At 42.3% G+C, this 16079-nt stretch overlaps 1 protein-coding gene across 1 annotated transcript in view; it reads left to right on the top strand.

Annotated features, from left to right (window-relative positions):
- The window catches only part of LOC137346034 (aryl hydrocarbon receptor-like), a 226928-nt gene that overhangs the window by 139833 nt on the left and 71016 nt on the right, over window positions 1-16079 (top strand). The window contains exon 4 of the mRNA XM_068009334.1: window positions 13846-13935. Coding sequence (XP_067865435.1) covers window positions 13846-13935 — 90 coding nt within the window. The remainder of the gene's footprint in view (window positions 1-13845; window positions 13936-16079) is intronic.

Here is a 16079-nt window from a genome sequence, read left to right as displayed (position 1 = left end):
CTCCTTATCTGAGGAAGGATGTTCTTGCTATGGAGGGAGTGCAGTGAAGGTTCACCAGACTGATTCCTGCGATGGCAGGACTGACGTATGAAGAGAGATTGGGTCGATTAGGCTTGTATTTGCTAGAGTTTAGAAGAATGAGAGGGGATCTCATAGAAACCTCCAAAATTCTAACAGGACTGGACAGACTAGATGCAGGAAGGATGATCCCAATGGCGGGGGAGTCCAGGACCAGAGGTCACGGTCTAAGGATAAGGGGTAAGCCATTCAGGACTGAGATGAGGAGGGATTTCTTCACCCAGAGAGTAGTGAACCTGTGACATTCTCTCCCACAGAAAGCAGTTGAGGCCAAACCATTAAATATATTCAAGCAAGAATTAGATATAGTTCTTAGGGCTAATGTGATCAAAGGATACGGGGAGAAAGCGGGAACAGGGTACTGAGTTTGGATGATCAGCCATGATTGTATTGAATGGCAGAGCAGGCTCGAAGGGCCGAATGGCCTACTCCTGCTCCTATTTTTCTATATTTGATCAAGTATGGCATCATGGAGCCCGAGCAAAACTGGAGTCCATGGGAATTGGGGGGAAACGCTCTGCTGGTCGGAGTCATACCAAGCACAAAGGAAGATGGTTGTGGTTATTGGAGGTCAATCATCTCAGTTCTAGGACATTACTGCTGGAGTTCCTCAGGGTAGTGTCCTGGGCCCAACCATCTTCAGCTGCTTCATCAATGACCTTCCCTGCATCATGAGGTCAGAAGTTGGGGATGTTCCCTGATTGCACAATGTTCAGCACCGTTCGCAACTCCTCAGATACTGAAACAGTTGGTATAGAAATGCAGCAAGACCTGGACGACATCCAGGCTTGGGCTACTAAGTGGCAAGTATCATTTGTGCCACACAAGTGCCAGGCAATGACCATCTCAAACAAGAGAGAATCTAATCATCTCACCTTGACATTCAATGGCATTAGCATTGCTGAATCCCCCAATATCAACATCATGTGGGTCACCATTGACCAGAAACTAAACTGGACTGAACACTTAAATGCTGTGGCTACAAGAGCAGGTCAGAGGCTGGGAATTCTGCGGCGAGTAACTCACCTCCTGTCTCCCCAGTGCCTGTCCACCATCTACAAGGCACAAGTCAGGAGTGTGATGGAATACTCCCCACTTGCCTGGATGGGTGCAGCTCCAACAACACTCAAGACACCATCCAGGACAAAGCAGCCTGCTTGATTGTCACCCCATCCACCACCTTCAACATTCACTCCCTCTACTACAAATGCACAGTGGCAGCAGTATGTACCATCCACAAGATACACTGCAACAACTCACAAAGGCTCCTTAGACAGCACCTTCCAAACCATGACCTCTACCACCTAGAAGGACAAGGGCAGCAGATGCATGGGGACACCACCACCTGCAAGTTCCCCTCCAAGCCACACACCAGCCTGACATGGAATTATATCACCATTCCTTCACTGTTGCTGGGTCAAAATTCTGGACCCCTTCCTAACAGCACTGTGGGTGTACCTACATCCCAAGGACTGCAAAGGTTCAAGAAGGCTGCTCACCACCACCATCTCAAGGGCAATTACGGATAGGTAATAAATGCTGGCCTAGCCAGCGATGCTCACATCCCCCGAACGAATTAAAAAACTAACTGATGTACAGTTACCAGTTTATCTTTTCTTCTCCTTAAACAACAGCTACTCTCCAGTTCCATTGGAAAATTTGTATAGCAATATAGTCATATCTTAGCCTCCTTGGACCTACTCTCAGGAATTCTCCTCTTAAACCCCTGATTTCCCATGTCCTTCTCTTCATTTTAAAATCCTCCTTAAAATTCACCTCTTCGACTAAACTTAGCCACCCCTCCTAATCCTCTTTTGTCTTGATGTCCATCTGCCTCTGCAAAGCACTGAGATATTTCTCTGTAAAAGGTGCTGTATAAATATAGGTTATTTTGTCTGAGAAACTACTGTAATGTAAAAGTTAAACCTGAGCACTATTTAAAATGAACCGTAAAGGTAGTTTATGTTGCTTGCTTCCATTAAATTATATTTTGTTGGTAGACAATTAACAACATTCTTTTGTTGCTTTTTATGAATCAACCGAAAGCAGAATCTCTTAGTCTGGGAGCCGTGGAATTTAATCCAAGCCCATTCACTTGTCTGCCAAGTTTTTAATGTTCTATTTGCTATCACAGCAATCACCATGAGCTCTGTTGATTCCAAGTGCAGATAAATGGCCCTTGCGTGACTTACCAAGAACGAGTTGCTGTGCAAGGGAAATCTTGTCCAAATATTATTTGATTGGGATGTATTTATAAGTGTTGAGGCTTTGAAGCTATATTACTACTGCTGTTTTTGTTTTGTGTTTTCAATCCACAATATGCTAAATTGCATTTTAAATCTAAAGTGCGTTAGACTTCAAAAAGCATTAACGTTTTGAACTTTCTTTGCTCAAAATTTAGAACAAATTGGTATGAGTGAAATCTAAATATAAATAGTATTTGCCAATTGATATAAATTTAGGTTTTTAATTTAAAGCTTGCCCAAAGGAACCGACAGTATCGAAGGTTTTAATTTGAGAAAATAATTCAAGGGTGATTTTTTGGAACGCCTAGTTTACATTCTGTATGAAGAAATTTTATGATGTACACATGCTAATTTTCTCCTCACCTTTTCCATATATCATTTTCTGTAACAGGAGGGCAGGCAAACCAACCTGTAGTTAAATAGGAGATGCATGTAAGTGGCTTGAATGACTCGTGTACCAAGTTGCTTCCCCCTACATAAAGTAATGAGCTTTGCCACCATTATGTTCAGCTGGAATTGAGTAGATGTGCTTTTATTAGCTAGACCAAGCATTTTCTGTTGATATGCATTTCTTAACAGTTCTTTGCATCTGCTGTTAGCTGTTCCAAAATCTTACAATTCAAACTGAGATCAAGGTCTTGCATTGTAACAATATTCATTTGGTTTATGTATTTAATTACATAAGGACTGTCGTGGCATTATTTTGCCCACCAAAATGGTTTCTTACCTGCTCTTTCTCCCCCCCCCACCAACAAAAAAAAAAATTGTAACGTAATGGACTCTGCTTCCACAGAGTTCCCTTGGGTTGTGTATGTGTGTGGACACAAATAATATGAATAATAGTGTTTTTGTGATTTGGATGCATTTCTCTTCATGCTCCAACCACCTACCCCAACAAACCAGGTGAGCTAGTGCCAGAGCATTGCTTCAGATACTTCTCAGGAATCATGAATATTTGAGAGTTCAAAAGACTATTCAGTGCTCACAAGGTTATGGACCCACTGATTAATATTGAAACAATCATCCACTTTCTCCTAGCTATTATGAAAATTGCTTCCTGATTGTATGAACTGCTGAATTCCCTTGTTGAGAACAGAAACTTAATTCAACCTATTCTACTGAGACATTTTTTTCTAAAGCTTCTGTAATTCCTTGTTTTTACGCACAAATCTAATTTTGGAAATGATGCTAAATTGCCACCTATTGTGCACATATACTTGTAGTACCATCCTTCATATCTGAGTAGTGTGGAGGAGACGGAAGGGAAAAATGGAGGGAAGGAAGCTTAATGGTATCTAAGGCACCCTAATCTGAATTGCCAACTTGTGGTTCAGTGTTGCAATCACTTAACTAACAGTATTTCTGCCTACTAATGTTGCCAACTAGCTTGAGTATTAAAAGCCTAGGTTGTAAATGGACCTTGAGAATGTTTTCCATTTAGCACATTTGTGCACATTGAACACCTGTAGTTAGGCATCCACAACTGTACATTTTGCTTTCTTTTTCCGCCCTTCTTACTAATTTGATTTAGGGGCAGCTCATCATCTTTCATTATGAACACATCATTATAACCATACACATGAATGTTCATGTCTGTGCTCAATCTCCTTGATCTCCCCCTCCCCTTCAGAACCGTTATAATTCAGTGTATCAGTAAGAGCGTAACCCAGTTCCAAAATAGCTGACTGGCATAAAGTTGACAAATGATGGGAACAGCTCAGTTGACATTTCAGAGCAGTTGAGTGAAAAGTGAATAAAGTTGATAATGAAAATATCTGTTGCAAGATTTCATGACTTCGAATATTTAAATTCTATTAGATGATCCAGGACCTAGGTTGTAAATAGTATTTTACTTCTATTTATTGCCAGCGCTTTTTAAAGAATATAAATAGATAGGAAGATTATGTGGGTGTCATTAATGATTCAGAAGCTTCATATTGCATATGTATGTATGCACATAGATGCCTTTATTGCAAATTGTAACATGTTGATTTAAGACTAACAGAACTGAACACTGTGCAAGTGCTGGGACATGACTTTCAGTTTTGGTCTGCATCTAAACTGAAGGCTATCTCTGGAAATAGTTGTATCTGATATTATAGCTTCACTAGTAGTGGAACATTTCAAATCTATATACTGTACATCCTGCACATCAGTTATGGCTTGATATAAATATCAAATTACAAGACAACAAATTGTATATATTAATGACGACAGGGATAGTCAATTTGCATAGCTGCTGCACATCTTATAATAACCAGTTCAAAAGATCTCAAAATGTTTGTTTACATAAAGCACCAAAAAAGTTAATTTTTAAACAGCTAATTGTGCCAGTAAGAGCCATGAACAAAAATATAAAATTCAATTCAATGACGAGCAAAATGTGGTTTGCACTAATCACACGTAATGCCACCTCACTTTAAAAAAAATAAATAAATAGATGGTTCACGAGAGACTGATGTCATGCAGACTTGGAAGAGCTATTGAGGGAGCAGAATCAATGCACACAATTTACATCGAACAATTGCGGAAGTATACCAGGTTAATGATATTGTTGAAATTCAGCTCTCACACTACGTAGTGTGAGGACATAGCTGTGTATGAATTTTTTCAAGTTGGCTCCAAAAATAGCGCTCTGTCCTAATTGACTCGAGAAAGAATCTCAGAATCGTTGGTGTAGAAGGAGGCCATTTGGTCCATCATGTCCGCACTGGCTCTCTGAAAGAGCAATTCCCTCAGTGTCATTCCCCTGCCTTCTCTCCATAACCCTGCATGTTCTTCATTTTCATATGACTGTCTAATTCCCTTTTGAATGCTTCAGTTGAACCTGCCTCCACCACGTTCTCAGGCAGCGCGTTCCAGACCTTAGCCACTTGCTGCGTGAAAAAGGTTTTCCTCATGTCACTTTTGCTTCTTTTACCAAATATTTTAAATCTGTGCCCTCTCGTTCTCGATTCTTTCACGAGTGGGAACAGTTTCTCTCCATCTACTCTGACATAACATTCATATATTTGCACTTTTTCTCCTCTTCAGCCAAAATGTGTTGCTAGTAATACTATGCATGAATAATTTGTTTTGATGTCTGTTGTATATTTGACTGTGACTTTATTCTGGATTTTCCTTTCATATAGAATAGTTCAGGAGGGATTATCAACTTTGAGAATTAATTCTGAAATCTAGGTACAGAAATGGTAAACTGTCTTTTTTCACATAAATGTTCTCTGAATGTAATTAAATAATATTGCCATTTTGGTCTAAAATGAACTTTGTCTTTCAAATAATCGGTTCTACAGATTATTTTATGTAATTATTGAAGGGGTGATTAAAAACAGGCACTTTTGTAGGAATGGACATGTGCCATGATGCCATGCAGATATTACAATGGTATTAACTGGATTTGTTCTTACCTCTTACTTAAGATGTTGTAAAGATGCAGAATTACCACATTAGATATTTTCAGAAATGGAGCCCAACTTGATGAAGGAAATTTTCAACTGCAGCCAACAATTTTTTTTCATTGTCAAATGTGGCATCATAGAGGTAGAAACTTTTCTGAACCAAAGACTGTTGGAGGTACAGTTCTGGGAGTTAACACAGTTTAGCTGTTGCCACTGGATGCTATTTCCTATGATTTCCAGGATTGGTCACAGAATCTGGGCAGAGGCAATAAATAATTCTGGAAATTGTATTAGCTGAAGAAGGCTAAGTTCTGAAATCTTTGGAGTTCATGATCAGTTGGCCATTCAGAATTGCCCATTGATGAACTTTCATCTCAGATTGAAGGGCAATTGTGGCATACAGCACTTAAAAACGATTCCCTTTTATCAGGTGCATGAGAAAGTATGCTTCCATGTTCAGTATTTGTATCACTCAGTTATGAATACCTTTTATACTGAGGAAAGTTTCTGCATATCAACCATATAACATTCAATACAAATAATTTGTATTGATAACATCATGTAATGACAACTCTTTGGGCTGTAACATTTCAACTAGCTTCACTTGTCTGAGGTACTTAATAAATTGTGCAGCACCACATAGCTCAACAGTTCTCAATCTGCACAAGTCGATGCTGCATTTTATGCAGCTCTGGCTTCTACCTGATTTTATTGCTTTGCTCTGGGGATTCGCTGTCCCATGCCGCTGGTGGAATTCCCCGAACTTGCTATAGTTTTTGTCAGGTCTAGTTAAACAGCAGGAAGTTGTGTTAGGAAATGAAATCAAATGAATTATTTTTCTTAGCCATTTTCTCTCTCTCGAAGATTGCTGGCTCTAGTTTATTGTGTGATAGTTTCACAAGGGCTGCCAGCCCGCAAGTATCTCATCCTCTCTTCCCTTTCTCTCCCTCTCCTACCCCTCTCTCCTTACCTCACTCTTTCCCCATCCTTTTCCTTTTTTTTTCATTCTCTGGCTTTCTTCCTCTAACCTGCCCCCCCCCCCCCCCCACACACTTTCCTCTCCAATTTCTCCCTCCATTCTTAATATTAGATACTGTGTACTGAATAATTTATGAACTGCTAATCTCCATGGGCTGAATTTTATTGGGGCGGCGCCCTTTGAACTCTGCAGTGCCCACATTTAGTGGCTGCCGCAGAGCCCCTGCGATATTATGTGCGGGGGCTCATTAGCATCACTGCGCTGAGCCTCCCCCCCCCCCCCCCCGATATTACGTGGGGAGAGGCAGGACATTCGGCACAGTGAGAAACCTTTTGATAGCTGTGCAGCAGGTGCTGGGGCTCTATTTTAAGCGCCTCAGCACCTGCTTCCTGACAGCTGTTAAAGAAATACTTACCTGACTGCTGAAGAGTGGGGCTGCTGTCAATCTGGCAGCAAAGCAGAAAGTCCTGCAGAAATCCAGCAGGTCAGGCAGCATCTGTGGAGAGAGAAGCAGAGTTAACTTGTCCAAGTTCACAGGCCTGAAAGTTCACTCTGTTTCTCTCTCCACAGATGCTGCCTGACCTGCTGAGTTACCCCAGCACTTTCTGCTTTGCTGCCACATACTTACCCTGCTGTGTCCCAGTGTCCTGTGAAGTTGCAATACTCCTCTTCCACTCAAGTGTAACATTCCTTCTTAGAGGCGTGCTGCACCTGGGTGAATAATCTTAAATTTGCACATTCCAGGATGTGAGACTTAAATAGACCGTAAAAGGTATTAGAGGTTTACAGAGAACACACTGACACAAATGGGAATGCATGGGTTTCTCAGCAATATAAATACGTCTTTCACTAAATGTTCCTCACCAACATGTGTGTCCTTTTCTTTGTGAATGATGTGTGCCAGCATGTCGCACCCGTGTCACATCCCTTTGCACCGTTGGCCCTTCAAAAGAGCCAATATATGCAGTAACATCATTGCTATGCCACCATTACTCATGAGCGTCTCCACGGACTCAGTGACATGGACATTGGCTCAATCAGCTGCTGCCTCTAATGGTTAACACAGGGATGCTGCTTATGTGGACTGGTGCACAGCAGGTGAGCGAGGGTGATGTGTGGCTTGCAGAGCTCATGTCGATTCCTATGGAACAGACAGCCTTTGTCTGATAAGCCACTTCCGTACATCCCTACTTCACTGCTAGCCCTGCATGCAGAGCCTGGGTGCCATCTACCCTCCCATGCGTCTTTCATATCGTAGGTCCCCAGCGTCCTCATAGTCCGAGGAGGAATCCTGTTGACGTCTCTCATCATCATGCCAGGCCTGACCCCTATTGAGTGCATAGTTGTGCAGAGCAGCAAAGAAAGGAGCTGGCCTTTTCGGCCCATAGTACAGGGCATCACCCTATCCATACAGGCATTGGAGGTGCTCTTTCAGCATGCCGATCTCCTGCTCAATGGTGGCTCATGTAGCTCAGTGGCTGGTGGTGTATCTCTCCTCTACAGCAGTGGTGGAGTCTCTCACTGGTGTCGGGAGCCATGTCTGCAAAGGATAGCTCTTATCTCCAAGAAGTCACCCCTCCATCTGAGCCAGTTCAGTGAACAGCATTGGCAGCCGGAACTGGCGCAAGACCCAGGTGGCATGGCAGCTGCCTGAGAAGTGGTCACACATTCGCTGCAAGCATCTGCGGTGTTCACATACCAGCTTCACCTGGATCGAGAGGGCTCCTTTAATGGTGACGTCTGCAGGTGATAGCCTGGCGGGGGAGGCCTGATGGCCACATGGGTGCAGTCTGTGAGCATTACAATTTATGGTTCTCTGGCAATGGTGCCCGAACCAATGGCCCGCTGGGCCTGGCTGTGAGAGTCTGTCCTGAAGTGAACATACTCACTGGCCCTCTGGTGCAAGGCGTTGGTGACCTCCCTGTTGCAGCGGTGCACTGCTGGCTGTGTGACCCCACAAAGGTCTCTGGTGGACCCCTAAAAGGCTGCAGAGGCGTCAGGCTTGAGAATCGCTGCCACTATGAGGAACAGAGGGATGGGATGTCCACCGGAGCCCATGGGCTGCAGGTCATCCTTGAGCAGGGCACAGAGACACGTCACCACCCTCTCTATATGCGCAATCTCCTCTGACACTGGTGCTCTGACATCCGATGTCCTGTCATGTGGGGCCTGTAGATGCACGGCAACCATAATGGCGAGCACCCCGGGGGTTGCTGCTCACGACCAGGGGCCTCTACGGGGATCGCACCTGCCTGTTGATATTGCTGCTGTTGCATATGGATTCTTATGTGCAGAGGATCACACAATATCGGATGAGCCATATCTATTTCCATGTGATAAATCAAGTTTTACCCTGCATGTATTTGAAGGTTCCTAACAGAACATGAATTGGTGTTGACGGGTACATCCGCTGCCTTCATGGATTAACTATGTGGCATGCCATGGCATTGCTTATCTTGGCCAACACTCAGAGTGGCACAACATGACCACATCAAGATTCTGCCAGCTGAATTGATTGCCTCACCAGCCATTGAACCTTAATGCTCCTGCCCTTTCTGGCACCCTCCCCACACATACAGTGCCTAGTGTGCCATTGCCCACTCACAAAACACAGATCGTACACTGTTAACGGAGGGATGGTACATGGTACCTCCCTTCATGCCAGCACAGCTTTCCCTCCAGTAATCCCAGACGCCCTCCCTTTCAGAATGCAGAGTTAGACCCCTGTATATCTCCCCCTCCCCCCCCTCCTTCCAGAATGCAGAGTTAGACCCCTGTGTATCCCCCCTCCCTCCTCCCTTCCAGAATGCAGAGTGAGGACCCACCAGCTTTTCAGATCGTGAATGGGACGGCACGTGACGACTGCCCGTTCAATGAAAAATCCGGCAGTGTTGATGGAGAGGCGGTGGGCTGCATAAACAGCAAAGGTAAGTAATCATTACCATATGCTAATTGTGGTGCCACTGCTGTGCGGCGGGGGGGCCGCACAGAGGTCCCGTCGCCAGTAATATGCGGCGGGCCCTTCTCGACGCCTCAAGTCGAGGCGGACCTCTCCCCACAGCATTTCACTCCGCGTCAAGGGGCCGGTAAAATTCAGCCCCATGTGTGATGAGAAGTCCTCAGTATTAGGTACCAGTTTGTGATGCTATTCAGATTTAACTTGCCAATTAACCTTATCACACATCTACAGTATCAACATGCTCAGCACATCCTGCAGAGTGGTAATGCAAATGAAAACGCTTTGTTAAATAGTTCAGCCAGATAACACACAAAACAAATGCATGGCACTCTCTGGACAGTGCTGATTTTGATAAGCAATTTCGACCTTTGCTATTGTGGTTTACAATGGCGTCGAAAAGACGGGATTAAATTGCAGCTCTTTATAAATTAGTGCCAGCTATCTCTGATATCCTTATTTTATTGAACGATAATGATATTACATTTCGCAGAAGGCTTGCTCTGTATTTACTCGTTATGACCCTTGTTCCTGATTATAGCTTACACTTTTGTTTAAACATGGTTATATCAAGCCAAGGCAGTCCATAAAATAAATAGGTATCTGACTGTAGCTTTTTAGTGCATTAAGTAAATGAACTGTTTGTATTCAGCGACACATTATAAAAAAGCATTTTAATGTTATGTCCTGGAAGTAAATAGCTCTATTATGAATTTGTTCTGTTCTCTAAAATTAAATTAAATGCAAAGTTAATATTCCATGCTAATTTAGTTTGCCTTCTATCATCCTGGTAATTGCATGATCCAACAATAATGGAGTTGCTGGGCATCGCAATCAGTCTCTATCAAGTAGTCTATAACAGCCTTAGACAATAGGCAAGGAAAACCCAAGTGGCGGCAAGCTTTGGAAGCTATAAAGCTTCCAGTTCTTCACAAGCATGCTACATTTGCCATATGTCATGTCTCAGATTGCTCGTACTGTATCCCAAAATACAATCTTATAAAGAAATTTTTAAATTTGCATTTGAATGAATCAATACTATTTGCTTCTACTGTCTCCCTGTAAAGCCTGTTCCACAGATTGAACTCTCATTGAAATAATATTTGGGCAGATTATCTTTGAATTTACCCTCTTTCAAGTGCAGGCTGTTACCTCTGGTTCTACTATTCTGGACAAGGTAAAAAGCAGGTCATGGTCTACATTGCCTGGTCCCTTTTCAAATGACCGCTGTTTTCAGGATTCGAACTTTCAATCTTGTCTTTTCCAGTAAGAGCATGTCCAGTTTACATAAACACTCTTCATAATCCAAACCTGCCATCTCTTCTATCCTTCTGGTTGTTCACCTCTATATTTTTTCAGTTGCTGCAATATTGTTTTTGTACTGTCACAGCCAGAACTGTACCCGGTTTCGAAATGTGGTTGCACTGATGATTTTTATAGTGGCAGGATTATCTCACTAGTTCCCAGAGTTTACATTCCACTTGTTTTGGAACTGTGTAAGTAGGCCAAAGACAAAGATCACAATGGAGATGCAAGGCGAACATAAAGTGACAAACTGTCGGGCATCCGCAATCATGCTTGTGGGAAGTTTGGATAAATTTGACGAAGTGTGACACAATCTGTGTTTGGTCTACCTAATGTAAAGCTGACTGCACTGAATAACAAATACAGTATAGTAGCCTGAAATAAGTGAATGTGGTCTCGTGGAGAAAATCCTTCTCTTCTCCAGACAAATGAATAGACATATTTGCATAACCTGCTATATAATTTTCACTGTTCACAGTGCCATCTCTTCTATATGGGTCTCACCTGCTGTGAGATTTTCTCTTTATTTCTCTTTCAAATTTCTGACATTCACAGTTTTTCTTATAACTTTTTTGGAAAGCTGTTATTCTTTTGTAAAACTGGTTAGTCCACTTCCATTGTCATAAATTATTTCCTTTATTCTTTAGCTAGGTTAGCAGGATATAAGCTGCTTCAATGCCACATAGCAAGAGTATGGTTAGTTTGATTCGGCTTCTTAGAGCAAATTCATTACCCAGTATAAATTGTTTTGCTTTTTAATTTAGGTTTTCAGTCTGTTTCTGTGAACTAATGTTCAGTACTCTGTACAGTTGTCACAGGTTAGAGCAATATTTTCTTCAAAATTACTCAATTAATATGTTTTATGATATATACTCTGGAGTATGTAAAACACTAAAATCTATTTGAGGGGTTATTGTAAACTGTGCAACTGAGTTTCCTGCTAGTCTGAAAGTTTATTTTGTGCATATATATAATGTATCTCTTGGGTGAGGTGATTTCTCCCCCCGCGCCAAACAATTTGGCATGTTTGTACATAGGGGATTGTGCCAGTGTGCTGTTTGGCATTGACACAATAGGATTAAAAACTGTGTGAATAATACAAATTAGTGAAGAAATAACTTGCAGTTAATTGTAGGGAGATTCTAGTCAGTGTATATTAATTGTATGACTACAAAATTATCTATAGAATTGTATTGGGTCTCCCATGAGGACCAGTGTTTTAAATTTGTTCTTGGATTGAAGTTGATTTTTTTTTAATTGTACCATATATACCTTTGTATTGGCCAAGTGTTTTACATCTGAGCTGACACGATGGCCGGAATTTTACCCTTGGCGGACGGGAGCTGTCCACTGACAGAAATGTTGGTGGCGATCCCACCTCTGCCTGGTCTGAAGATCCAGATTGCATTTTGCAGTTCCTCGGTCCTTAATTGGTCTGAGGTGACACTTCCATCTCATTGAAGCAGGAAGTCCAGCCTAATGGAGCTACCGGCCAATCAGTGGGTACGCAGCTCTCTGTCTCAGCAGCTCCACCGGGAGTGGTGACCACTGCTGGGACTGCAACCCAGTTGAAGACAGAAGATGTGAGGGAACCCTGGAGAACCAGTAACTTTTTGGGGCCTTTTGCTGGGGGCAATCAGTCGGGCCCCGGCGAGGCAAGGGTGGTCGATTGGGAGGACGGGGGGTGCGTGTTGTGCGTTGGGGGTGGTTGGGGCATCGGGGACAGCCCTCCATCGGGCACAGGGTGCCTGATCAGGAAGGCCCCCCATGCCGTCAGAACAGGAGGCTTCTCTCGGGCCTAGGCTGTCCGCCTGCCAACGGTAAAATTCCCTTTGCAGTGGAAGGAGGCCCTTAAGTGGTCACTAACTGGCCATTTAAGGGCTTTGATTGGCCTGGGGCAGGTGGGCCGTTTCTTGCCGCTGCCACTCTGGGTAAAATGGCGGCAGAGGGGAGAGCTGGTCGGGAAGGACCCCCGAGTCTCCCACTCCATCTTACACCCCCCACCCTTCCGGCCAGCATCCTGCTCTTTGTGGGGGTGAGGTGGTGTGTAAAATCACGGCCAATGTGATGCTTTTAATTGGCTGGTGAAACCAGGTTTTTTTTTCAATGGACTTGCTACTTGTAGTGTTTGGTTAAGTTTGGGTTGACTTGAAGTTTAATTCTGCTTTGTAGATCCTTCCTCCAATTATAATAACCATTGTATCCTGGTGATACCTTTGTGTGCTTCTTTAAATAACTTTTATTTTCCAGTTTTCTTCCAGTTTCTCCTTAAGCCCTGAAGGTGCTAACTCCTCCTCCAATTTAGGTCCATTGGCATTAGTAGCCCTGCAGTACATTTCTCAAGTTATATATGATCCAAGACTGTGAGTGTTGGAAGATAATTCAACCATCATAATATTACAGCCAGTCTCATTGTGTCCCCACACGATTTCCACTTTCCAGATAAATCGCTTGATAGTGATCTAGAGCATGAACCCTGGATGATTTTCTTTATTCAGTCATAGCATCCCAATGTTGTCCCACTGTCGTCCACTAACATGGCACAGCAGAACCAGAGTGAGATTTCCTGGTCCATATGGCATAGTGCCACACAAGGTGGTGTATTTAGCCACTGAGCTGTTTTGAACCTCACTTTTAAAGTTACTTTCAACACCATCCTACACACCATCCTGCCATATTGTATGCATTAAATGACATTAGAAATAGTCTGGGGTTTCTTGTTATGAGTTTCTCTCTTCCTTCAACTCCCCAACTGTGTTCTGCCTACCACTTTGTAAGTTGCAAATCTCACTTATGAATAGATACTTAATACCATTTTATAGGAAAAGTTTTTATTCCATTATTCATTCGTTTTGTTGACTTTCATACTCTTTTACTTTACAGGCTCTCAGTGGATTTGTACTGGTGATTACAGCTGAAGGTTTAGTTTTTTACACATCTTCCACCATCCAGGATTATCTCGGGTTTCACCAAGTAGGTTTGTTTTCTCTTTTGTTGCAAAAATGTCTATGGATCTCAAAAATGAGCAGCTCATTTAGCTGAGTTTTGGATTTCCATGTTAGTATTCCATGTTTGCATATGACAGCTTGCCTGTGAAATTCAAGTTGGACCTGAAAATGTGATTGCTTTGGTATTTCCTTAGCTATTAACTGATGCAGAGATGTAATTTGCTGCCAGTCAAAATAATTAAGTTTATTTTTCAGCAGTTATACTAGACAAAGGCTCAAAACTACTATTTATTTATTCTTTCACTCCAAAACTTAAAAAGAACCATACACAGTAGTCGTTATTGTTGCTAAGCTATATTTTATTGCAGTTTTCTGGAGTAATCGTGTAATCCATCTTACTGTATGAAATCTTTTTTAAAGTTGGATTTTTTAGTTGTTTACAGAAATGAAATTTGTGTTTGACAAGTAATTGAATTTTCAGTCCTGTTAGGGTTATGTATATTTTGGATCTCTTGTTTTTATTTTTCAGATATAATAGTCAATATCTCATGGTGTTAATTCCTATTGTACAATACCAAGTACAGTCATTTAGGTGAAGTGGGGTTAGATTCCAGGGTGGGGGTAGGTGGGTAATTGAAGTAGGGTGTGTAATCTTAGTCAGTCCCCATTTTGAAGTCATATATTCAGTCATTTTATATTTCTATTATAAATTTCTTTGCTTGCATTTCTAATCAAACCACTTAACACTTCATCTTGGGGACCCCTGATTTTGGGTCAGCTGGAGTCCTGCGTAAATACTTCTTGTTTATGGATGTTGGTCCAAAGCAGCCACTAAATAATTTCACCGTGATTTGAGTTCTACTGTACGTTCATCTCGTGCCAAGTTATTTAAAAGCTGCCTGGTTCAGAATGGCATCTCAAAATGAGATGGACACCAGCAGTCCCAATGGGCAGATATTTAGTTTGCAAGAGTCTCTGGCTAAAGTTAGCTGAGTACTTTCAGTAACTAGGCCAACTGTCGAATTCCTTTGGTGGTGTGACTAAGTGTTGACAGTTGATATTTTAATGTGTAGGAGTTTTAGTAGTTCTTAGCATATACAAAGAAGATACACTTTGCACTGTAGGTGCCTCCTTAGACTATCTTTCCCTTTTTAGAAGCAAAAGGCCCACAATCGAGTCTCCTTGTACAGACACAAAAGAACTGAGGGGTCATATTTCTTCAGTGACTTACAAAATATCTCGAAGTGCATCGCTATTAGTTAACCAATAGAATCAACCGATATATAATTAAGTTTTGCTACTGGTTTCCACTCTGATACCTCCCCACATAACAGTATGTTATGCACTCTACCTTTCAACCAAACACCAATCTAGCCTAAGATATGTGTCCTTTGGGTATGCACATCCATAGTGCATGGGTAAATATCTTGAGCGTGGAAGTCCCATTAATGTGTCTAGATGGCACAAAACATACCGATGGGTTCAGCATCAAAAAGAACTTTATTTAGTGCTTTTAATATTGCAAAAGGTCCCATGATGCTTTGTAATTGGGGGTCATATCTAAGCAGGTGTAGAATGAAAATAGGAGGTAGTTAGAGGTGCAATTAAGTTATAAGGAGACTTTGCATGATAGGGAGAGATTTAGCAAGATTGAGGGGGATATTTTGATGGGGAAACAAGAGGCTGAAGGCAGTGGCATTTATGGTAATGGAGCAAAAGGACAGGGAACATTCATTGGGCCAAAGTTGGAAGAGAAGAGGACAGACACTAAGAGGAGGCTGCAGCAATATGCAGAATGAGGCTGTGGTGGGACTAGTAGACTAAGATGAAGATTTTGGGTTGGATCAGCTAAGGGATAGGGAGCCACTGGAGGATGGCAAAGCCAAGTGTGAAGGGTGAGAGGCACTTTGTGTATGACAGGATGTGATCAGTGAAGTTCTAGATGAATTGCATCTTGTGTTGATTGGAGATTGGGAAGCCAGTGAAGAGGATGTTGGAAAAAGTTGAACCTGTAGGAGACCAGAAGCATGAATGATTGCTTCAGTGGCAGTGGAGGTGATGCAAGGATGGAGAAAGGTTGTATTTCAGAGGTGCCATTGTTGGTAATGGACTGGATATGGGCTTTGAAGCTCATTTTAGGATTGAGGTTGAGCACCATCTGGATAAGCT

Source organism: Heterodontus francisci, chromosome 2, assembly GCF_036365525.1.
Source record: "Heterodontus francisci isolate sHetFra1 chromosome 2, sHetFra1.hap1, whole genome shotgun sequence".
NCBI lineage: Eukaryota > Metazoa > Chordata > Chondrichthyes > Heterodontiformes > Heterodontidae > Heterodontus > Heterodontus francisci.
Note: the sequence above shows the minus strand (reverse complement) of the source record. Positions and strands in the feature narration are given on the sequence as shown.